The sequence below is a fragment of the Schistocerca cancellata genome, chromosome 1 (genome assembly GCF_023864275.1).
Source record: "Schistocerca cancellata isolate TAMUIC-IGC-003103 chromosome 1, iqSchCanc2.1, whole genome shotgun sequence".
Classification (NCBI taxonomy): Eukaryota; Metazoa; Arthropoda; class Insecta; order Orthoptera; family Acrididae; genus Schistocerca; species Schistocerca cancellata.
Window position 1 is genome coordinate 1,156,391,647 of NC_064626.1, and position 25,808 is coordinate 1,156,417,454.

The window sequence follows — 25,808 nt, forward strand, 5'->3', positions numbered from 1 at the left end:
GTCGGATTGTAGTCTATAACGATTGCGGTTTATCGTAAGGCGACATTGCTGGTCGCGTTGGTCAAGATCCAATGACTGTTAGCAGAATATGGAATCGGTGGGTTCAGGAGGGTAATACGGAATAATCCCAATGGCGTCGTATCACTAGCAGTCGACATGACAGGCATCTTATCCGCATGGCTGTAACGGATCGTGCAGCCACGTCTCGATCCCTGAGTCAATATATGGGGACTTTTGCAAGACAACAACCATCTGTACGAACAGTTCGACGACGTTTGCAGCAGCATGGACTATCAGCTCAGAGACTATGGCTGCGGTTGCCCTTGACGCTGCATCACAGACAGGAGCGCCTGCGGTGGTGTACTCAACGACTAACCTGGGTGCTCGAATGGCAAAACGTCATTTTTTCGGATGAATCCAGGTCCTGTTTACAGCATCAAGATGGTAGCATCCGTGTTTGGCGACATCGCGGTGAACGCACACTGGAAGCGTGTATTCGTCATCGCTATATTGGCGTATCACCTGGCGTGATGGTGTGGGGTGCCATAGGTTACACGTCTCGGTCACCTCTTGTTCGCATTGACGGCACTTTGAACAGTGGACGTTATATTTCAGATGTGCTATGACCCGTGGCTCTACCCTTCATTCGATACAATCGAAACCCTACATTTCAACAGGATAATGCACGCCCGCATGTTGCAGATCCTGTATGGGCTTTTCTGTATACAGAAAATGTTCGACTGCTGCCCTAGCCAGCACATTCTCCAGATCTCTCACCAATTGAAAACGTCTGGTCAATGGTGGCCGAGCAACTGGCTCGTCACAATACGCCAGTCACTACTCTTGATGAACTGCGGTATCGTGTTGAAGCTGCATGGGTAGGTACACGCCATCCAAGCTCTGTTTGACTTAATGCTCAGGCGTATCAACGCCGTTATTACGGCCAGAAGTGGTTGTTCTGGGTTCTGACTTCTCAGGATCTACGCACCCAAATTGCGTGAAAATGTAATCACATGTCAGTTCTAGTACAATATATTTGTCCAGTGAATACCCGTTTATCATGTGCATTTCTTTTTGGTGTAGCAATTTTAATGGCCAGTATTGTAGCATTATTGTTGGAATGAAGTGGTAAGTAAACATTATGAAGCAATATCATTTTATTGAAAGTATACAATAATTTTATTAGTAACTCTATTCTCTTGTACTTATGAACTGGCAGATATTAGCTCACTTTGATGAACCACCATCGTCCTTCTCATCTTCTAGGAAATAAGAACTTATATCGTAGATGAAAATCAACTCAGACCTTGACAACCGCCTTGCCTAGGTTCTCCCCCCTGAGCATGCCAATGAAAGCTTGCGGTGTGTTCTGGAAGCCGTCAGTGACGGTCTCCTTGTACTTGAGTTTGCCCTCCCTGATCCACTGCGCCATCTCCGTGAAAGCTTCGTCCCAGCGGCCCCACCAGCGCCCCACCATGAAGCCCTCCATCTTGAGTTCCTTGCCGACCATGTGCATCTGCAAGACGGGCGCCATCGGCACTTTGGTGGCGTTGTAGGTGGAGATGCATCCGCAGACGGAGATGCGGCCGCGGTGTCTCATGTTGGCTATCACTTCGCCGCTCTGCTCCCCTCCCACGTTGTCAAAGTAGCAGTCGACACCCTGAGGAGCTGCCTCCTTCAGCGCCTTGCCCACGTTCACCGTCTTGTAGTTGAAGGCGTAGTCGAACCCTAGCTCTTCCTTCAGCCACTTAACCTGTGAACACACAGAGATGAATTGACTACACATATAACTGATGATGGTCGAAGTTGCTGTCAATGCGTCACCACGGCTTTAGAAAGCATCGCTCCTGCGAAACGCAACTCGCTCTTTTTCCACATCATATCTTGCGGACCATGGATGAAGGGTATCACATGGATGCCATATTCCTTGACTTCCGGAAAGTGTTTGACTAGCTACCTCGGAGATGGTGTGACCCATAGCTCCTGCGCCGGCTGTAACACCATATTCTAACTCACTTAAATCGTGATAACCTGCCATTGTTGCCGCAGTAACCGATGTAACAACTGCGCCAGACACTTGTTGTCTCATGTAGGCGTTGCCCGACCGCAGCGCCGTATTCTATCTTTTTAGATATCTCTGTATTTGAAAACGCGTACCCATACAAGTTTCTTTGGTGTGTCAGTGTATAACAATAACGGGAGGTTATTACTCTAATAAAACTGGCCGAAAGCATTAGCGAATACAGACCCGGCTTAGAAAAGAAAAAAATATCATTTTTCACAAGGACAAAGTATCTTCCCACAAAAAAGTCTTGGCAGTGTGGAGATTGAGGATTTTTCACTACGAAGTGCTGGAACATCATCCCTAATCCGCTGATTTCACTCCCATGGATTTCCATTTGTTCTCAGTACTGAAGAAATTCCTCACTGGTCAGCACTAATCATTCAAGCATGTTGCAATTGCGGATGTGGATGGGTACTTTGCAGCATCGCCGGAGGAACACTGCAAAGTGGGGATAATGGCAACGGAACAGCGCTGGATGAAATGTACTGACGTTAGAGTACATTATGTTCAAAAATAAATGTTCTTTGAAAGCATAAATTGTTGGTTTTTACTATCAGACAGGGAAGATTTCAGACTACTTTCGTACACCTAATCGCTAATGAAATTAGAGAAGGACAGTAATGTATGTATCTACAACACTAAGGAAAATATTACCTTTATTACCCCTTACTGAAGCTGTCAGTGGGTCAGAAAGCATTTCAGTACGCAGCAATAACAATTTTTATCATTTACCCAAATTTAAAATATCTAAATAGTAGCAAAGCAATTTTTAAATGTAACTAAATATCATTTCCCCTGGACAACTGCCTCTATTCCATTCCACAGTGGAATTTTTATTTACATTTTTTCTTAAAAACAAAGGCTGATTTGAGTGTTGTTGCATGAGCATGGGTAAAAACCATGTATTCACTAATAATAAAACTAAAAGTGTATGCAGACGCTGTAGACTCGTTCATTCTACATCATTTCAATAGAAGAATCGTTAGATGTTCTACAGGATATATAACTAAGTAATTAGCGTCTCCCAGTTCTGCTGTTATTCTTCAGATTGGTAAGTTGTCGAAGTACTTCTAATATATAATTCAGTTTTCCTCGAGACATTTAAGTTTCATCTTTATTTACGGTAAGGATGAAAGACGAAGAATTGAATTAAAGTTTGTGTCACAGACTGGACTCGAAACCAGGTCCCCTTGTTTGCAAGACAGAAATGCTGACTATTACACCACTGCTGCACTGACTACACAAGTCCACTGCCCTCCCCAACACAAAATTTAATTCATATCTTCAGTTTATTTTCCCTTTAGTGACAATTTAGGGAAAAGTACGCTGAAGATATGAACTTTATTTGCGTAGTCCATGCAGCAGTGTTACAATAGTGCTGCGGTGGTTTAATGTTTAGCATTCCTAACTAAGCAAGGAGACCCGGGTACAAGTCCACGAAATGGCGCAAATTTTAATTCAGTTCTTCAGCTTTCATCCTTATTGTAGATAAGGATGACACTTACATGTCTCAGGTCTGTAAGATCACCTGAGATACAGTACTTCCCAATTACGTCCAATGCTGGGGTGTTATTCCAACGCCAGAGAGCCCCAGCAGTAGTGACAACTTTGAGGGGAAATTAACTGAAGATATGAATTAAAGTTTGTGTTGGGGAGGGTGTAACACTATTTGTTTACGGTTAATCTAAATTTTTATAATTTTTTCCTTTAAAATGTTCTCATAGGGGTACCATATTTTCTGTATACCTAAAGTAAAGTGTGCTGTAATGGAGGTTGGAGTTCTTTGTATTGAATGTGAATAATGTATGTAAAATACTATGTAAATTGTTTATTACAATAAATAATGTTCTGACGACATTTTGTATTAATATATTTGTACGTATAAACTGTTGATGTTGATGTAAATTTGACAACCGTAAGAAATGGTCACGCTTAGGAACAATGTAAGAAATAGGTGTTACGTAAGAGCCAGTGTGCTTTTTTTGAAACGAAAGTGGCTTTCGGGAGTCGAGAAGGTGGCAAGGGCGATTGGCGCGCTACCTGGAGCAAGCGCAGGATGTAAGCAAGTCACACAGTCTTTACACAGCATTGATTAGGCAAAACGTTTGTGCAGCAGGAGAAGCTTTGCCTGCAAATTTGCACAAAATGGTCTCAGATGAAGATTGAAAACGGCTTATGGCATAACTGTGAGTTGTTTGGCTACTGTACGTAAAACTGAACGTCGCCAAGAAGAGAAATTGAGCCAATATAGCAAGATACTTGCAGGCCGTATTGTGGGCAGTGTAGCCATCACAACTGTTCGCCACACCCAACCCTACAGCCATCAGATAAGTATTTTTTTTGTTTTACTTTTGAACTGCGTGAACCATTAATATAAACTGTTTTTTCAGTGAATAATCAGTCTTGAACTTCAAAGAAACTGTTTCACTCTGTCATTTCATCCTAATCATACACCTATATAGGGTTCTTTCCTGGTGTTTGATTAATCTGAGTATTTAATTTTACAGACTTATGAAGTGCCAATTTAAAATAGAGGTACCATTTAAATTGCTTTTGTGTAAATAATGTGAAAGTTTTCTTAACTATTGCAAAGTGTTACAGCAAATGTTTGCTTACATAAAATTCAGAGTGAAGCAAAGCTACTAGAATCTGTTAAATGACTATACAAAATTAGTACAAAGAACAGTAGCTTTTGAAAGTAAATTCCAGTTAGAAAGGTTTTCTTGACGGGAAATGTTCAGTATAAAAATATGTGTTTTAATATCTAAGTATTTTAGTAGTTAAGTTTGTTGACTATGGAAAGTGCCTTTCTAAAAGTTCCAGATGGCCAAAGCTTTTTAGCTTCCTTGATGTTATCTACTGGGCTTCTTATGTTTTAAAAATGTATTATATATGGGTGTAGTCAAACATTGTTTACGTAGAGCAATATTTATTTGAAGAAGCAACTCAAACAGTAGCAAGAAAGTAGGCCAAATTCATACTTCTGCTTTTCAAATACTTCACTGTTTCATTTCCTGGATGGTTTTTTAAACCAGTAAATGACCTTGGAAATGAGTTGCCCTAGCTTCAGTATAATACTATACATACTGTGTTCTTTCTAATCGCTGGTTAAGATCTTAGGAAAAGAATTTAATAGTCTGATTTACTTATCCATTAGTCACAACAAAAGGTCAAATCCTGTAAAAAGTGCAACTCTATCGATTAACTTTTCCTATTAACGGGACTATCCTCCCACAGTGTACTAAATTTAGTAAGGAGGTTATACATGGCAACATGGAGACAGAGTTTTCTGTTATTTAGGTAAAAGCATACTAAATTACAATACTACTTGTGGGGTTATAATGGCAATGAACTTGGGTAGTCCATGCAGCACTTTTGACTATGGCACTGTGGCCGTGTAATCGACAGTATTTTTGCCTAGTTAGCAAGGAGACCGTGGTTCGAATCCCATCTGTGGTACAGATTTTAATTCATTTCTTCAACTTTCATACTTTTAATATCTCATGACAAGTAAATAATTATTACAATTTATTTCAATAATCGTATGTGTCCATTTGGAACAACTAAGTCACTCATGCAAGTATAATTACAGACAAGAGGTTATTGACAGCACCAAGAGTTATTAGGGGGAGTGCTGGACTGATAGCAATTGTGTGGTAATTACCTTTAGGTCGGAGCCAGCTATTCCGATGACTTTGCAGCCCTTGATGCGGGCTATCTGCCCCACTATGGAGCCCACAGCACCTGCTGCGCCACTGACGACCACCACCTCCCCAGGCTTGGGGTCGCAAATGTCGAGCAGTCCGAAGTAGGCGGTGGCCCCCGGCATTCCCAACACCCCCAGCGACAGCGACAGCGGCAGGTCTCCAAGGTCAGGCACCAGCATCGGTGGCAGTACTTCCTCACCTTTAGGTGCAGGGTTGACCACTGTGCGGTCGCTCCAGCCCCAGTAGCCGACCACGTGGCGCCCTACTGGGTAGTCTGGCGATCGACTTTCCACAATACGCGCCACCTGGAATGTCGTACAACTATAGTACTGCAAGACCTTTTCACTGATACATCTCAAGAAGGATTTAAACGTTTATTTAATAAAAGAATTTTAAAATACTAAATCAGTCATAAACTGCGCCATATACACAGATTATACAGGTTGGGATTCTAAAGGAGTTGATCCAAGTCTTAGGTAATTAAAGACAGCTGAAGTCGAGGAGGGTCTCTCTTTAACTTCTAACAGCAGTTGGTTGTGTTTGGTCACTGTTCAAATAAAACACTTTCACAATAAAAACAACAGTGTACACATCCAACAGGTTATGTTTGCTTTTGTGTGTTGTCTAACAACAGAAAAACGGCAGCACAATCAATGGATTTTGTAACCTAAGCTATGTCTGAGTAATGAGATTTTTATTTCCTCTTTATTATGAACATAATTCACGTAAGTTGAAAGGGAGCTAAGTTCCCTAAAATCTCAACAGAATTTTACAATATGACGCTAACACGGCGGGAAGTGGCGAATTATATCTAAGACCTCATGGAGAATATGCAGTAATATTTCCTAGTCTATGCTGCTTGTGAATTCGAAGGTAACTATATAAAAGGGTCCTAAAATTATAGTACCAACTCCAGTAACATAACAACTAAATTGCTACCTGCTAGGATTGTGGATAACACTACCTCATGTGCAACATGTACATTTCCCTGAAACTCAGATAGAAAGGGTCAGTCAGCACCAGACTAATGCTGTAGGATGAACACTGCAAGAACTTCCTTCTCTGCCCTCAATTCTCAACCTTCCACAAAGCTCCACATAGAGAGGACGACCCTATGACGAACCAGAATATCACTCACTTCACGAAAAAAAGTGGAACACAGCAGAAGCTTCCCGCTGTTGGAATACAAAACGCATATTTGCTAGAAAACATTCAATAGCCTAGTTCGCATAAAATATTTCATTATGTAAGACAACCGGTTTTGACAGATTTCGCTGTCATCGTCAGGTCTTAAAAATCATTTTCTTGTGAAACATGTTCATTCCAAACATCCTGGCAGATTAAAACTGTGTGCCAGACCGAGACTTAAACTCGAATCTCTGCCCAGCACACAGTTTTAATCTGCAAGGGAGTTTCATATCACCGCACACTGCCCTGCAGAGTGAAAATCTCATTCTGGATGTTCATTTTACTGTGAACCACACGACAAATTGCCGTGTAGATAAAATTCAGCACATGATAAGATTGTAAATATAAATAAAGCATAAAGGTTATTGTAACTAAAATATTTAAAAACAAAGTGCACTTTGTGCAAACACCTCGTACACACACACACACACACACACACACACACACACACACACACACTGACATACATATATGCTCGTTTCATCATAAAATACAGTACACACTAGCATATCTGTTTAAATAATCTAGATAGATCCCAAACTGACTGTTAAAAATATGTCTAGCTTGTGTAAACAGATGTGCTACTGCATACTGCATTTTGTGATGTAACAAGCGTCTGTGAGCGTTATATGTATGGAGATGGGCTTTCGAAAAAGGTGCTTTTTGTTTTAAACATTTTGATTATAACAGACCTTTTATAATGTACTGAATTTTACTCACAAGACAAGTTTGACTGAGATTCAAAGTAAAATAAATACATTTCACAACAAAAAGATTTTTAAGACCAGAAGATGACAGCATTGTATTTTAAACTACTTGTCCTACATAATGCAAAATTTTATATATTATAAACTGTTGAATATTTTTTAGCAAGTAAAACAGATCGCTCATTGAGTACTCTGAAAACGAGAAAATTTAAAACCTATATTAATGAACATACAGTTGGTAATGGCCTGGAGCGTGGTCATACCCAACGGTCACCTTCTTCACGCCAAACATGGTTGCGAGAGTGACATCAAAACTTTCGAGTGAAAGCAAGTGAATTTGTCACGATGCTTACACAGCGCCGGAGCATTCTACCTTCCGATGTCCCTGTAGGAAAGGCAAAAAAGTCATGTTCAATTATGCCCAGGGAACGGCAGTGGTGGCATGGTGGTCTGTGCCCTCAACGAGATAAGGCACGTGCTCTACCGACAGAAGCAGGGTGCAGTCAATGACCCCACTGCCACAACACTGCTCAACTCTCCAAGGATCCTCGCCCTTCGTAATAATAAATTGGCTCTGAGCACTATGGGACTTAACTTCTGAGGTCATCAGTCCCCTAGAACTTAGAGCTACTTAAACCTAACTAACCTAAGGACACCACACACATCCATGCCCGAGGCAGGATTCGAACCTGCGACCTTAGCAGTCGCGCGGTTCCAGACTGTAGCGCCTAGAACCGCTCGGCCACCTAGGCCGGCTCGTAATAAGACTCACTGAGCACCCTCTGCCGACAAACAGTAACTTGAGACCACATCGGGAGTTTACCTTTCCAATGAGAAAATCTGGAATCCTTCACCGAAAGCATACAAACCAGTACTTTCAATAATGTAATCACGAAATAATTCCATATACATGAGAAATTATCGCATATGAAATAAGAGTTCAGGAGTGGAACTAAAATTCAAGGTGAAAGGATATCAATGATACGATTCGCTGATGACATTGCTATACTGAGTGAAAGTGAAGAAGAATTACGTGATCTACTGAATGGTATGAACTTCTAATGAGTCAGAATATGGACTGAGAATAAATCGTGGAAAGACGAAGGTAATGAGAGGTAGCAGAAATGAGAACAGTGAGAAAACCTCAGGATTGATGATCACGAAGTAGATGAAGTTAAGTAATTCTGTTACCGAGACAGTAAAAGAACAAATGACAGACGGAGCACGGAGGGCATCAAACGCAGACTAGTAATGGCGAAAAGGGCATTCCTGGCCAAGAGAACTAACTAGTATCAAATATTGGCCTTAATTTGAGGAAGAAATTTCGGAGAATTTACTTCTAGAGTACAGCGTTGTATGGTAGTGAAACATCGATTATGAAAAACCGGATCAGAAGAGAATCGAAGCGAAGCATTTCTAGTGTTGTGCTACAGACGAATGTTGAAAATTAGGTGGACTGATAAAGTAACGAATGAGGAGGTTCTGCACAGAATCGCAGAGAGAAGGGATATGTGAGAAACACTGACAAGGAGAAGGGACAGGATTGTAGGACATCTGTTGAGACATCAGGGAATGACTTCCATGGTACTAAAGCGAACTGTAGAAAGTAAAAACTGTAGAGGAATACAGAGATTGGAATACATCCAGCAAATAATTGAGGACATAAGCTGCAAGTGCTACTCTGAGATGAAGAGGTTGTCACAGGAGAGGAATTCGTGGCTGCCGCATCAAAGCATTCTGACGACTGATGAGCCCCGAGCCTCCAGCCCCCAACCCCCACCCCCACAGCTCAAAAAACAAAAAAACGAGAGTCGTATCACCCTTTCTTGAGCTGGAGCCACGTACAGGATGTGCACTTGAAAATGATTTTTTTTTTCTCCTGCCAAAATCTTCGCAAGCTGAATAATTTAGAAGCCATAATATTTTGTAAACAGAATTTTGAAAGAGTGCTGGAGCAACTAGCCACAATTTCATTCGATTTACTTCATGTGAAAAGTATCTTTTGTATGCATACACTGACTATTAGATAGCTGCACGATTTCATCAAAACGCATGGTATGGGGTTGGCTTCGATTGGTTTGGTGGTTTTGATGAAACCACATGAGCTGTGTGACGACGAAAGTATCATTTCGAAACGAGTAATAGAACATTTTTCAATACAGTCAGTACAAGAAACCAACATTCTGTGTACGTAGTACCAATAGGTCCCTAATATTTATTTGACAACACAGAATTTTGCAAATGATTCTAGGTACTGAAACGAATTTCCAGTGGTGTGCAAGCCAGTATATAACTTTCTATGGTGGTGAAACTTGCCTATTTGTTACCTAAAGATATGATAAAACAAGCATACTTTTGCAGTGGGATTAATCCCTACTCCTTGGGTTTGTGGTGAAAATTTTGCAATTAATATTCTTTTGTCAATCATCTGTAGTCTAACTGGTTTAATGAGGCCCATCGAGAATTCCTCTCTTGTGTCAACTATATGTCCTCACTTACTTGCTGGATGTTTTCGTATCTTCCAATACCGCTTTTACAGTCTAGAGTCTAGAGCTACCTCTGTTACAATCAAAGTAATTTGTTGATCTGCTAACAAATGTCCTATCATCCCTTTCCGTCTTCTTGCCCGTGTTTTCCGTATTTTCCCTTTCCCACCGATCCTGCGTAGGACCTCCTTATTCCTTACCTTATCAGTCCACCTGGGTTTCAACATTCTTGTTTAGCACCACAACTGAAGCCCTTAGAATCTCTTCTCTTTCGGTTTTCCCATAATCCGTGATTCACTACCAGGCAGTGCTGTGCTCTAACCATATATTCTGGGAAGTTTTTTCCTAAATTGAGGCGGATATACGATTCCAGTAGACTTCTTTCGGCAAGGAATGCCCTCTTCGATTGTGCCAGTCCGATCTCTACGTCCTCCTGCTTCATCCTTCATGCGTCATTTTATTTCCACGTAGCAGAAATCCTTCAATTTTTTGTTTCTTGGTCTTCAGATTTTATGATAGACTTCTTACTAATCTCTTTTCCGTTACTCCTCATTACGTTTGTCTTTCTTCCGTTTACTCTGAAACCATATACTATGTTCAACACACTGTTCATTACATGCAATGTGTCCTGTAACTCTTCCTCGTAACTTTTCCTCGTGTTCACTGACGGCAGCAAAATCATCAACAAATCTTACAGTTGCTAGCCTTGCGTCCTCAAATGTTATCAATTCCGCCTCTGAACCTCTCCTCCAATTACATTATTGCTTCTTCGATGTGTATACTAAACAGGAGAGGAGAAAGACTGCTTCCTTTATTAATACGAGCACTTCATTCTTTCTCTTCCATTCTTATCGCTCATTCGTTCCAAAAGTTCGTAGGTAATAATGTAAACCAAAATACCAGACTGGAGGCGGGACACCTCACCTCAACTCCCAAACGCGGCTGTTCACAGTTACACCAAATTTCCGAAACAGTTCTCATTAGACATTCTGTCCTCCCTTACGACAAAATGTTTGAGCGGAACTAAAATGAAGAATCCCTATAAACTGCAAACTAGTTCTTGTTCGAATTTTCGTAGCCGCACGAAGAGTGGCAGATGGAGAAATTACATATCGAACTGAGCATCGTGACGCACAGTTTTTCGGAAGAAAAAGTTGCTGAGTTGCAAGTGATGAGGACAGTTAAGAAACAGTGACTTGAGGAAAAATGTTTGTCTGAATGTGCATAGCCAAAGAAAAGCTTCTAAATGGATGAATGGGGTACCAAATTCACCAGTGCGAGGTCTAATTTCCCAGAAATATACAAGGAAGGTGGTAGGAACGCCTAATAGGCTGGCAAAGTGTACGCTAGAAGCAACCTAACCGGCAGCTCATATCACAACAGACAATAGTTAGAACTTGTGAGCCTTGTAGTGACTTTCAGTTGATAATAATGAATCACTTGTAATAGGACTCAGAGCCAAAACTGCAAATAAAAACAACAGACAATCATTTAGACGTTTGTAGATGACCGACATTTGTAGTTACAGGAAAATAATCGTTGAAAAGGAACCTGTTTCAAAGACTAATTACCAAAACAAGCCTGGAATGAAACATATACATATGTGTGGAACGACGATATAATTTCTACTGGTACACGTTTTTAAACATTGTGTATCATTAAACAATATACGTCTTCAAATAGCCTCAATATGTTTGTCAGGTATTGGGGATGATGTCAACGAACCGAGCATTCTTCGAGTGTTTCTCCAACGTATGTTTCATTCTTTACCAATGTAAATGTCATGCTTTACATATAAGTTAGCACCAGCCGTTGATAGATAACATAGTCGATAGATATTCCTTCAAGATATTGTATTCCGGAAACATTTACGCTCTGCTTTGTATTGGATTGTAGCGTCTTCGCTGATAGTGAGAAATGGAATTTCCATGATAGTGAAACATGTTTTAGTGGTGTGAAATTCTTGGGGACTCTATCATTGGAGAACGTCTTACTGAAAATACCCGTCCGCAGCTGCGCCACCTATATTTTTAAAAAAATTTCAAGCATTGGCAGAACATGTAGTTCCACTCATGACATGGAAGGATGCGTTCTTTAAACCTGCCAGCACATTCAGACACAAACATTGAAATCGCTTCATTGCTCTCTGTCTACTCGTTAACACATTTGTATCTACGCTGACGGAATCAAATGTTGCATTTAATATGGCAATAAGTAGCCACGTTTAAAAATATTTTGTTAATTCATTTAGGTTGTTTACCCAAATTTTTATTTTGCTGCTACTGTCTGTATCTTGCAGTGTCTCATTCCTGAAGTATGGCAATAAGTAGCCACGTTTAAAAAATGTTTTGTTAATTCATTTAGGTTGTTGTTTACCCAAATTTTTATTTTGCTGCAACTGTCTGTATTTTGCAGTATCTCATTCCTGAAGTAAGTTCGAAACTAAAAAATTGCACTACTTCTCTAAACGATAACTCTTACCAGCGTGATTATACTTGCTGACGGAAAATTGCCCATTACTTTTTTATGTTACCGTACATTTGCTGTGGTGAAGCTATTTGCAAATGTACACCAAAGTACAGCCAATCATAATGGAATTACTTGTGCCAGCGACCAAGCATTTACATACCAGTAGATAGAAACGCGCTGCAAGTGTTTTATATCTCGTGTCCATCCTCGAAATTCTTGTAAATACCTGAATGAAGAACAACGGATTCTAAAAACTGTCTCCACAATACGTTTCCACTTTACCGAAGTTTATTGCGAAGAGCCAATCACAGCTTGAAAATACGAGCAATAATTGTATTTATAAATATAACACTAGTCTAGAGAAATTGTCTTCTGCTTCCTAAATTGAACCTTACACTGTCACAGAAATGAGAAAAGTTTTCAACCACGGAAATATCTGACCGCCTCAGTTGTGAATTACACTGATGTTAAGTGAAGAAAGAAATCTTTAAAAATGAAATCATTTCTTTTTGAGAGCTGCTACTCTGAAGCTGAAAATCTGAATATATTAAATTTCATTGAAAATTAAAATGAGTATAAGAATTTGATTCGGTTACTGGTCAGCATGTAGATATATTTTAAATGAGTAAGTGTATATTTGTGAAATTTCTGACAGGCTGGACGAAATAGCTTGTTTCGCAATCTGCCAATGGGACGTGGAAACAACTAAGCTAAACCACACTATAAACTAATAGGTGGAAAGTCTGATATTATTTACTCGGAGTTACTGTAGCTTTGAAAGAAATGTGTGTACACGAGGTATTCTTGTGAGTAAAATCGTCCTCATAGTAGCTCCAAGTCCTCCTGTCGAGTTGCACTTTATCATGAGACCGTCTTATTGGATATTACATGAGAGACGTTATCTGTGTCAGTTTATGAGTATCTTCATCCGGCTTATGAAACAGAGGCCGCCTCTAGAAGTTTTTTCTCGAATCCTGTTATCGACGGTTGATTTTTCGAGTTCTTTATCTGTTCACTTAACTGGTCAGATATTTCTGCTGTGTCGCGTTCCAAATCCCTCTAGCTTTCTGTATCACATTTTCCGCTCCGCGTTGGAGTACAGTGCTCTTCTCTGGGAATCCAACTGAGTTGGGCCCTTATTGTTAATGTTGTAGGTGAATGATACTTGCTGACAATATTAACAGTAACGTCAGATTAACAGTTTCATGCCTACGTGCTCTTTGACCATTTATTATTGTATATATACTTGATTCTTTATGCAAATCTTTATCTTTATGTAAATTTATATGTACACGATGTATAAATTAATTTGTTTATTTTGCTGTAGAATCAATTATGTATATTATGTAAATTTTGCTGAATAATCGCTGAGGGAATGTTAGGGAAACGTTAGGTTTTTGTCAACGAATAAGTATCGTTGGAGTAGCGGCGTCTCTGGACGCGGGAGGATGTTACGTCAGAGCGCGCGCTACACAGAGAGAGAACTCTGGTGTGAGACTTGGTGAAGTGCGGACGTATGGATGGCGTGCACTGTACTGGAGGAGTGAACGTTTAGCGGCACGTGGCAAGTGATGAGCGTGGGCGGTGGAAATATCGGATGCAGCAACATCAAGAACCCGCCACTCCAATATCATTACCGATAACTCCCGTGTTCGATAATTATCATGGAAAGGAGGCAGCAGCAGTATCGTCGTCAGCAACTTCGTCACGGCGAGAATGGACTGAAGTAAGATTGCTGCATCACAGCTTATTGTCAACTGGTTTTGTAACAGCGTTACTCAGCTTTGTGGTGTTTTGCGAGTGAATAATTACCATAGTTTAATTCTCCTAAAATCATTCACGAAGTAGGTTCCGGTCCTGTCCTATTGTTACAATAATCCAAGTACCGTTTATGAAAAATGAAAATTGCGGTGCCAGTTAATTTTGCTTATGAAGTAAATGATTCAGTTAGATCAAAGATTTGAACTTAAAGCATTCAGTGATTTCAGTCTCACAAACTTTAAATTTGAACTTTAATCTGAGGCGATCTAATTATTGCAAATAGTAAATCAACTAATAAAATTAAAATGGTTTCTGGCACTATGAACAAAAGAACTAACTAGAATTAATGAGTTAGTGCAAATATCAGTGATTATTGTAATTGGTTGTTAGTAAAGTTCTGGTTCACGTTTTGACTTGCAGTCGTGCTAAAGTAAAATAATTACCTTTTGATACGGCAATTATCAATTTCTACTTCCCTGTTCACAAGTCGGTAGAGTTTCTTTTAATTATTTTTTGCCATTTTCCAAAATTCATATGAAAATAGTAGACGTTATTGTGACGTGGTACCATTGTCACTTACAACAGTAAGTAATCATTAATCTAGGTGTTATCTTGTATGTTTTCAAAATTTCAGCTGTATTAGTTAATGATATTTCGAGTGCAAACTATTTTCTTTCTCGCTTTAGTACGTAAATGTTTCAATTGTTTTTGCTAATGTGCGTGCAGCCCTCTGTTGCCGCGCGTGTTCGAGTAATTCTTGACATTGCCTGTTCGGCTCATTAATTCATCTACATAAATTTATTTTGGCCATAATTATTTCAGTAACTCTTATTATTCTGTTCCGATCCTCGTGGTACCCCTTCTCGTGGGCACAGTACGTAAATGATAGCATAAACCTTTCGAACAACCATACTAAATTTTAGAGTAATTAAGTAGGCGGATTAAGTTTCCCTAGACAGCATCTTGTTGTTAACCTCCACCTCATTTATCGACTTTATATTGAATCTTCGGAACGATAGGCTTTTCAAAAATTTATTCCAATTGTTTAGGCACATGCTTACACGGTCATATATTTCTAACATTGTCGATAGAAGGGAAGGGTTTACAAGAACATTCGCAGATGTTGGAGTTATCAAAAGGTTCACATACACGATGGGAGTTCAATACGTTATCTTGCACCTTTTTTTTCTCGGCCAACGTCAGCTGAAAAAAGGCAGAATTTGTTGTGGGACGTTATGGGATGTTCCCGCTTTATCATCTATAGTTACATGACGTTCTGATTGGTGGTGGCGCTATACGCAGTCTTCATAATGGCGTCTGTAACAGATCTACATCTACATCTACATCCATATTCCGCAAGCCACCTGACGGTGTGTGGCGGAGGGTACCTTGAGTACCTCTATCGGTTCTCCCTTCTATTCCAGTCTCGTATTGTTCGTGGAAAGAAGGATTGTCGGTATGCCTCTGTGTGGGCTCTAATCTCTCTGATTTTATCCTCATGGTCTCTTCGCGAGATATACGTAGGAGGGAGCAATATACTGCTTGACTCTTCGGTGAAGGTATGTTCTCGAAACTTTGACAAAAGCCCGTACCGAGCTACTGAGCGTCTCTCCTGCAGAGTCTTCCACTGGAGTTTATCTATCATCTCCGTAACGCTTTCGCGATTACTAAATGATCCTGTAACGAAGCGCGCTGCTCTCCGTTGGATCTTCTCTATATCTTCTATCAACCCTATCTGCTGAGCAGTATTCAAGCAGTGGGCGAACAAGCGTACTGTAACCTACTTCCTTTGTTTTCGGATTGCATTTCCTTAGGATTCTTCCAATGAATCTCAGTCTGGCATCTGCTTTACCAACGAACAACATTATATGATCATTCCATTTTAAATCACTCCTAATGCGCACTCCCAGATAATTTATGGTATTAACTGCTTCCAGTTGCTGACCTGCTATTTTGTAGCTAAATGATAAAGGTTCTATCTTTCTGTGTATCCGCAGCACATTACACTTGTCTACATTGAGATTCAATTGCCATTCCCTGCACCATGCGTCAATTCGCTGCAGATCCTCCTGCATTTCAGTACAATTTTCCATTGTTACAACCTTTCGATACACCACAGCATCATCTGCAAAAAGCCTCAGTGAATTTCCGATGTCATCCACCAGGCCACTTATGTATATTGTGAATAGCAACGGTCCTATGACACTCCCCTGCGGCACACCTGAAATCACTCTTACTTCGGAAGACTTCTCTCCATTGAGAATGACATGCTGCGTCCTGTTATCCAGGAACTCCTCAATCCAATCACACAATTGGTCTGATAGTCCATATGCTCTTACTTTGTTCATTAAACGACTGTGGGGAGCTGTATCGAACGCCTTGCGGAAGTCAAGAAACACGGCATCTACCTGTGAACCCGTGTCTGTGGCCCTCTGAGTCTCGTGGACGAATAGCGCGAGCTGGGTTTCACATGACCGTCTTTTTCGAAACCCATGCTGATTCCTACAGAGTGGATTTCTAGTCTCCAGAAAAGTCATTATACTCGAACACAATACGTGTTCCAAAATTCTACAACTGATCGATGTTAGAGATATAGGTCTATAGTTCTGCACATCTGTTCGACGTCCCTTTTTGAAAACTGGGATGAAATGTGTCCTTCTCCAATCCTTTCGAACGCTATGCTCTTCTAGAGACCTACGGTACACCGCTGCAAGAAGGGGGGCAAGTTCATTTGCGTTCTCTGTGTAAAATTGAACTTGTATCCCAACAGGTCCAGAGGCCTTTCCTCTTCTGAGCGATTTTAATTGTTTCTCTATCCCTCTATCGTCTATTTCGATATCTACCATTTTGTCATCTGTGCGACAATCTAGAGAAGGAACTACAGTGCAATCTTCCTCTGAGGTGAGTTCCAAGAGAACAGCTGTCACAGAGCGGAATTTGGCGTAATACCGGAGCATCGCGGAAATTCATAGGCGCTTGCAGAATGTTCACGGAGACCTGGCAATGGACAAAAGCACGGTGTGTCGTTCGGCGAGAAGTCTGTCATCATCGCAACAAGAGTCGCGTAAACCTGTCCGATCTCCCGCGTGCCGGCCGGATGAACACAACTTGCAATGTTTGAACGGGCGGACACTCTCACTGGACACGATTGACGTATCACAATCAAACACCTTGCAGCGCAATTGGACTTCTCTGATAGCGGTACTGACACACTCGTCCATCAGATGAGTTACTTCTCTGGATTACTTACCGCCTGACAGAAGACCATAAAGAGCAACGAAGGACCATTTATGCGGAATTACTTGCGCTTTAGGAGCTGATCGTGACTATTTTTTATCGAAAACCGTCACAGGTGATGAAACATGGATTAGTCACTTCGAATCAGAAACATAATGACAATCCATGTAGTGACGTCACCCTACTTCTCTTGCGACGGAAAATTCAAGCCTCTCTCGGTAAATTCATGGCAAAGTTCTTCTGGGATTCTGAAGGGGTTTTTCTGTTTGATGTCCTCTCTCATGGTGCACCGATCAACTCTAAAGTCTATTGTGCTGTACTCAGAGAAATATGGAAACGACTTCAGCGTGTTCGTCTCTACACAAATGCGCAATGAAGGATTCAATTTCCGGGGTCAGTACGTGGATTACTGGGTACTGAGCCAACGTGACGTAGGCTGTAACGTCAACCAGTAGTGGGGTGGTACCACGCAGGCATACTGGCCCTTCCAGTAAGGTGGTGTAAGGCCGTCCTATTGTACGGAGATCATGTCGAAAAACAGGATTTTGTAGCCAGAATTGTGGAGAATAATATGGTGCATTGGAATCCTGAATAAAACAAACCTGATTTCGAAAAAAAAAAGATTTTATATTTTTTACCGAACGAACCTCTTATTTACTCGGACCTTGTTAAGATTTCAAAGTGGTGAAAGTAAATGGAATGCTGTGCACATCATAAAACGAAAAAGAAACCTACTGCTCTTTTATTAAAACATCAATAAGCCACAGGTGGAATCTGTCAACTCATGCAAATACATGGGTATGACAGTTTGTAGGGATGTAAAATGGAGCTATCACATAGGCTCAGTCGAGGATGTAACAAATGCTGGTCTTCGGTTCGTCGGTAGAATACTAAGCAAATGCATTTAGTCTAGGAAGGAGATGGCTGCAAAAATATTATTGCGACCCATCGTAGAATATTTTTCAAGTATAGGTGACTTGTACGAAGTCGGACCAACAGTAACATCAGCTATGGAGGAGGACAGCTCGAATGTGTTAGTTGTTTCCAACACAGAGAATGTCATGGAGATGCTGAAGAAATTGAACTGACAAACGGTTCACGTTAGAAGTGAAAGCCTGTTTGGAAAGTTTCAGCAAGTTGCTTTAAATGTACAAAAAAAAAAAAAAATCTTCGTATCGCTCCCGTAAGGATAACGGTGACAGGATTGGGGTAGTGGCATCACGCACGGAGGCGTTGAAACGGTCATCCTTTTCGCCGTACACATGTGAATGGAACAGGAAGAAACCCTAAAACTTGCAGAATGGGAATTACCCTCTGCTAAGAATTTCCAAATGGTTTTCAGGGTATAGATATAAATTTAGAAGTAGATTTAAATTAGTTACGTTCATTGCAGGGGATTTCGTTTATTGAGAAAAGCCTGTTACTATCCTCTCGCAATATGCATAATTTCATACAAATTTCTCGTATGTCAATTAATTTTTGCTGCCATAAATTTCTCTCACGTCTATTTTCTGGTATTTTCGGACAAGTAAATTTAGCACACTTTATTTCCATCCTTCTGTACCACAGTCATTGGTCTCTCGCTTTAGACAATCACGTTGGAATACTGAATTAACCACTCATTAGAAACTGGAGGGTGGTCTGCATTTTGTGTAACACCAATTTACAGAACCGATATTTCTCACCAAACCATAACTTCTGATTGATGTGTGAACAATACGGTTACTTCGTGCTGGTCAGTGGAAGATCATTCGGTGTTACCACGTGGTTTAGAACTCGGAAGTCTCTTCTTCAGGGAGTTCACCCACGACGACAAGCAAAATCATTCTTCATTACAAAAAGCATTTCGAGATCATCATCTCGATGTACAAAATGGCGAAACGATTTTCTCAAATTTCGTTGTAGGGGTGGTCTACGTGATCGAGTTTTTCTCGGCAAAAACCAATACATCACTCGCCTTAATGGCCGAGCGACAGGGTGGAGAGTGTGTACCCATCAGAGCCCGCCCAGTGGTGGGCACAGATTCCTTCGACAGCCCAGTAGCGTTCTTATCGGTTATTCCTTTCGTACATTCTTTAACAATTTATTCTCTCAAGCTATCTGTCTTACATTCATCGTCAGAGGCTACTACGATCATTCGTTATTTTTGCGTTGTTTTTTTTTCTTTTTGGCTCGTTCCCTCATCAGCTACTAGTGTGGTTCGGTAATCGTGTGCAGTTTACTACTGAAATATTTTTGTTTTCTGGAAGAAGGCTATTGTGTGTTGTTCAGCAACAAATCTCTGAGTGTTACACACTCGTTTCCTACTTATACATATGTCTGAAACGGATGGCTAGCATTTATGACCATTTAAAATAATGGAGTGTGTGTTTTCACTAGTTGATACGAATTTCCTTAGGCGTTTTGTAACGGAATAGACTTTCGCAGCTCCTGAAGAACACGTAAATGCGAAATTTTAGACACCCCCGGAGCACAATTGTTTTGAAATGTTCCTTGATATTAATGCTTATTACTTAAAATTCGTGAATTATTTCGCCAAACTGACGTTTAGCTATCGTGGTGACAGCCTAAAGACTGAAAAACGCAAATACCGAAATCCAATATCTTTTGTTGGGCGCCACCCTGTTGAATACCAGAGAATATTTCGAAATTCGCAGATGGTCTTATATCAGCACCGCAGTGATTAGTGTTCATGCATTCAACAAGTAACGACTGTGAGGTACAGTTGACAAGATATGTAGCGAGCGAGCTGTTAAAATCTCTGACCCGTAGAATAGCATTAGGGAATACATTCATACGGATCTTGCGGTTTCCATGCGTAACTTCAGACTCATGTCAAGAAGATTTATTCGAAAAGCGGCACAGTCAGATTTCATCCTCATTCTTCGGAATCTGTACTTGTACATTGTCCTTAATGATTTCATCGCTGATCAGACAGTGTTATTAACTTTCAGTTCCAATTCACGAAGATTCACTGAACATGCAGTTAAGAAAGGAGGAGCTATTCTCGAGTCGGTAGGAAGTAGCTCTTCAGCAAGTACTGAAAGTGCTGAAACTCATATAACTCATATCCATGTTTTACATAATATAGCACGGTGAAGACTACGTCAGAAAGTCCTATATCCTTTCACCATTACCAGGTTGTGAAAATTGACATTGGGACTTACGTTGATGTCTAATTTATCGTCGCTGTCTGCTTACTGATAAATCTGATTTATCGCATCTGTGAGAATGGAAGAAAAAAAAGATCTACAGAGATAAGGCAATCACAATAGACGAACAAGTCGTTGCCACTATAAACAATACTACTATAAAATGAGTAGAAGAGGTTGTGAGATTATTTTAATTTTACTGAAACTGTTGACTTGACTTGTTTGGCTGCCCAGACCCACATAGTATTTTAGGACGTTTATTTTATACATTATATGTAACGAACACAACTGGAAAAGGGCAGATAAGGAAATAAGTGTTTAACGGATATTTTAATACGTCATTAAACACACTACACGTTTGTGACCATCTATTGACAATTTTGCTTCAATAAATGGTGTCCCAAGTAACATAAACTCCCGTAATATTCCATGAAGAGGTCAAGATACCAAAAAATTGTGTTTAAAATTTCAGACCGTAGCAAGTCAGTGCCATTACATCACGTTTAATAAGCTCAACAACGTAACTCAATGTTTCATCACTGGGTGCATTTTATTATCTACGACTGGCGTTCCGGAAAAATGAAATGCCGACTATAAACTTCAATCTTAATACATAGTTTTTTCTGCGTTTCGAGTATAATAATGAATTTTTAACAATCACTCACCAAAAATGAAGTTGCGTTATTGGTTTTATGTTCGTAGGTTTGTTTCTGGAATTGTGGTACCGACGAGAAAGTGCTGTCGATAGCTATAACAATGGCGTAGCCAACTGATAAACAGGAGTCTCATGCAATAACTGACTTTCTACATTTGAAGAAGAACGAAGTTACAAAATCCAGGCTAAACTGGTGGAGTACATAGCAACAATACACGATTGAATCGACGTTGGACAAAATGAAAATCGGTTATGAGTTAATTCTCAACACGCTCTACAACTTATTGAACCACGACTTTTGAATCCCATTCAAAAAGCTAACCGATACAGCAGTAGGACATTGGAGGTATGTCAGGGCAATCGATGAGACCACTTTTGGCACCTAATACTTTTAGACGGGGTTGAGTCTGTTACTATGACCCCGAGGCAACAGGGAAACCAAGCAGTGGTAAAATGGTTCAAATGGCTCTGAGCACTATGGGACTCAACTGCTGTGGTCATAAGTCCCCTAGAACATAGAACTACTTAAACCTAACTAACCTAAGGACATCACACACATCCATGCCCGAGGCAGGATTCGAACCTGCGACCGTAGCGGTCGTGCGGTTCCAGACTGTAGCGCCTTTAACCGCTCGGTCATTTCGGCCGGCAGCAGTGGTAAGATGTGGATACAGCACCACAGAGAATGACGAAGACACAACCGTCATCAGGGAAGGTGATGTGTGTGTTTCTTGGAACCTTCATGGCGTTTCGGTAACAGGTTAGTCTTGTATGGAATAAACCGTCGAAGGAACATAACATCGAAATCTCTCGATGCGGTTATATGGAAGACTGTCAAAACAAGTCGAAGGAAGCTGTCCAAGAGAGTGTATATGTTCCATGACAACGTCCCCCTCATTCAATACAGTCAGGACCCAGCCACACATGTCACATCTTTTGACTATCAAATTTTGACTCTCACTATGTATTTTACTTGCGTGGCGAGCAGTTAATGATTCCTCTGTTATCTAGGATGGAGAAAACCTGGCGTGGGGGACATTTACACGAAGGTAGAGGGGTACTTTATGAGGTAAAACAGTTCTAAGCAGCCAAGATGCAGATTTCTACAACCAAGGACTGCACCAAACCTTGCATCATTCAGAAATGTATGTCACATTGAAATAGGAATATGTAAAGGAGTAAAATCATCATTATTTATCAATGTTGTATCTCGGTTTTCTTCGAGTTGATATAACCTTTTAGTATACCTTGTACATCATGAACATGTAGGTATGAAAATACCGGCAGGTGAGATTGGAGAAAGTTGACGAACTTAGTGGTTAGCGCCTATTAATAAATTCATTTCAAAGACAACTTGTTTTGCTTTGCGCGTATTAAAATGATGGCCTTTTACTGTGTTGTATCTAGTTGCATTAATTTTTATTTTAATACATTCTCAATTGCTTAACCAATTTTAAACGTTAATGTGAAACCGTCATCTTAACACAGAACTAAACCAAGATCAAAATACTTCTAGAAGTATTGATAAAAATCGAATGATTATATTTTCATTCCTAGAACGTACGAGACAGTATTACTTTTGCATTGCTGTTAATTTCTTACTGATCAGTTTTCAGTGAAAGTATTGTAATGTTGAAATTTAATATATCACTAAAAGAGTTTTTCATCAACAAAAATCAACCACAAATTGTCAGATTTAAAATATATCACCATCCCAGGATGTGCAGCGTTTGCAACACTCTGTCGAGTCTTCAGATTGAGTATCAGCATAGAACGCATTTCACATACAAGGCATCGAGCTATACTTGCTTCAGAATATTTATTGTTTTAACCGTTCTTACTCCTCACTGTGTGCTTCCTTAACAATTAACACTACTTTACAGGTAAGCTTATTAAAACAATTGGCAACGGCCGTGCCGCAGTGGATACACCGGTTCCCGCAGATCACCGAAGTTAATCGCTGTTGGACGTGACCGGCACTTTGATGGGTGACCATCCAGGCCGCCAAGCGCTGCACTCAGCTTCGTAATGCCAATTGAAGAGCTACTCGACCTCGTAGTAGCATCTCCGGTCAAAGAAAACCATCACAACGACCGAGAGAGCAGTGTGCTGATCACACGCCATCCTCATCTGAGGATGACACGGCGGTCGGATGGTCCCAGTGGGACTTGTGGGTGAAGACGGAGTGCTTTTCTTAAGAAAATCGCGCTTCCCAGTATGCATTTTTTCTTTTCACTCATACATGGCCTTCCTTTAGTCAATGGTTTAAAATCTAAAATAATTCGGCATTTGTCGAAGGTTCTGATTCTTTATTATGACCTACCTGATCTTCATCAGACGTATTTACAAGTTCTCACTTACGTGCTGCAGCTTGATTAGCAGTATTTCATTTTCAGTTTTGGCGTGTAGAATGCGTTCTATGCCGGCCGATGTGGCCGAGCGATTCTAGGTCCTTCAGTCTGGAGCCGCGTGACCGCTACGGTCGCAGGTTCGAATCCTGCCGCGGGCATGGATGTGTGTGATGTCCTAAGGTTAGTTAGGTTTAAGTAGTTCTATGTTCTAAGGGACTGATGACTTCACATGTTAAGTGCCATAGTGCTCAGAGCCATTTGAACCATTTGGATGCATTCTACCAATTCGATAGTAAAATTCTACTAACCTCTCGGAAAATCCTAAGAAGTTTCATTCTTGAGTTAAAACAGCAGACGGATTGAGGCCACCTGTCCGGACACTCTATGAGCGTAATGGCACTGGAACGGAGGATTAAACAGACACGCCAAAATACTGAACGTCTCTCTAGAAAATAGTTTCACAGCGGAAACTCAAACTATAGTTTCTCCTTAAAAATCTTCGTGCGAACGACATAATGACAGATATCGAGGTTAGTGGTCAGGGGACAGAAGAGCAAATCAAATAGTGCAACAGCGGAAAGTTCTCTGGACCCGACGAGATAGCAGTACGATTCCACAGACAATATTCGAATTAAGTCGCACTTCTTGTAACAACAGAGTCCGGTAGGTCGCTGGAGGAGGGAAGCGTTCATAATGATTGGAAAAAAAGGACAGATCGTTCCCGTTTTCAAGGAGGGCCATCGAATGGACACGCAAAACCATAAACACGTAAGTCTTATGTTGATCTCTTGTAGAATTCTGAAACGTGTTTTTTGCTCTTGTATTATCACATTTGTGAGCACAAGAAATATCATCTGTAGGAATCAACATATTGTGTTGTGGTCTTCAGTCCTGAGACTGGTTTGATGCAGCTCTCCATGCTACTCCACCCTGTGCAAGCTTCTTCATCTCCCAGTACCTACTGCAGCCTACATCCTACTGAATCTGCTTAGTGTATTCATTTCGTGGTCTCCCTCTACGATTTTTACCATCCACGCTGCCCTCCAATACTAAATTGGTGATCCCTTGATGCATCAGAACATGTCGTACCAACCGAACCCTTCTTCTAGTCAAGTTGTGCCACAAACTCCTTTTCTCCCCACTTCTGTTCAAAACCTCCTCATTAGTTATGTGATCTACCCATCTAATCTTCAGCATTCTTCTGTAGCACCAAATTTCGAGAGCTTCTATTCTCTTCTTGTCTAACTATTGATCGTCCATGTTTCACTTCCATACATGGCTACACTCCATACCAATACTTTCAGATACGACTTCCTGACACTTAAATCAATCGATGTTAACAAATTTCTCTTCTTCAGAAACGCTTTCCTTGCCATTGCCAGTCTTCATTTTATATCCTCTGTACTTCGACCATCATCAGTTATTTTGCTCCCCAAATAGCAAACCTCATTAACTGATTTAAGTGTCTCATTTCCTAAACTAATTCCCTCATCATCACCAGAATTAATTCGACTACATTTCATTATCCTCGTTTTGCTTTTGTTGATGTTCATGTTATACCCTCCTTTCAAGTCACTGTCCATTCCGTTCATCCGCTCTTGCAAGTCCTTTGCTGTCAATCAACATAAGTCCCGAAAGCAATGCATGTGTTACATCTAATTCGCTCTCGAATCGCAGAAACCAGAAGATACAGTCGCCCAGGTACCTGGGGTGTTTCTTGACTACCGGAAGGCTTTCGATACATTTGTCCACTGCCGCTTAGTGAATAAAATACGAACGTAAGGCATATAAGACCCACTGTTTGATTGGATTGAGTGATCAAGCAAAAAGTGCACAGCATGTCTTTATGAACGAAGACAAATCTTTAGACGGAAAAGTAACTTGGAGCGTGCCCCATGGCACTGTTAGAAGACCATTCCTTTTCACCTTACATATAAATGACCTAATAGATAAAAATTCTTCCATTCCATATGTGGCATACAGCAAACCAGTGCTTAACAGAACTGGTTAAAAACAGCCTTGGTTGCAAT

The 25,808-nt window shown here is 40.6% G+C and overlaps 1 protein-coding gene across 1 annotated transcript in view; it reads right to left on the reverse strand.

The window, feature by feature from the left end:
• Nucleotides 1-1,202: 1,202 nt before the first annotated feature.
• The window catches only part of LOC126093347 (prostaglandin reductase 1-like), a 35,153-nt gene continuing 10,547 nt past the window's right edge, over nucleotides 1,203-25,808 (reverse strand). Inside the window, exons 2-3 of the mRNA XM_049908714.1 lie at nucleotides 5,730-6,077; nucleotides 1,203-1,753 (exon numbers count right to left, since the gene is read on the reverse strand). Of these exons, the coding sequence (XP_049764671.1) occupies nucleotides 1,301-1,753; nucleotides 5,730-6,077 (801 nt within the window). The 3' untranslated portion in view covers nucleotides 1,203-1,300. The remainder of the gene's footprint in view (nucleotides 1,754-5,729; nucleotides 6,078-25,808) is intronic.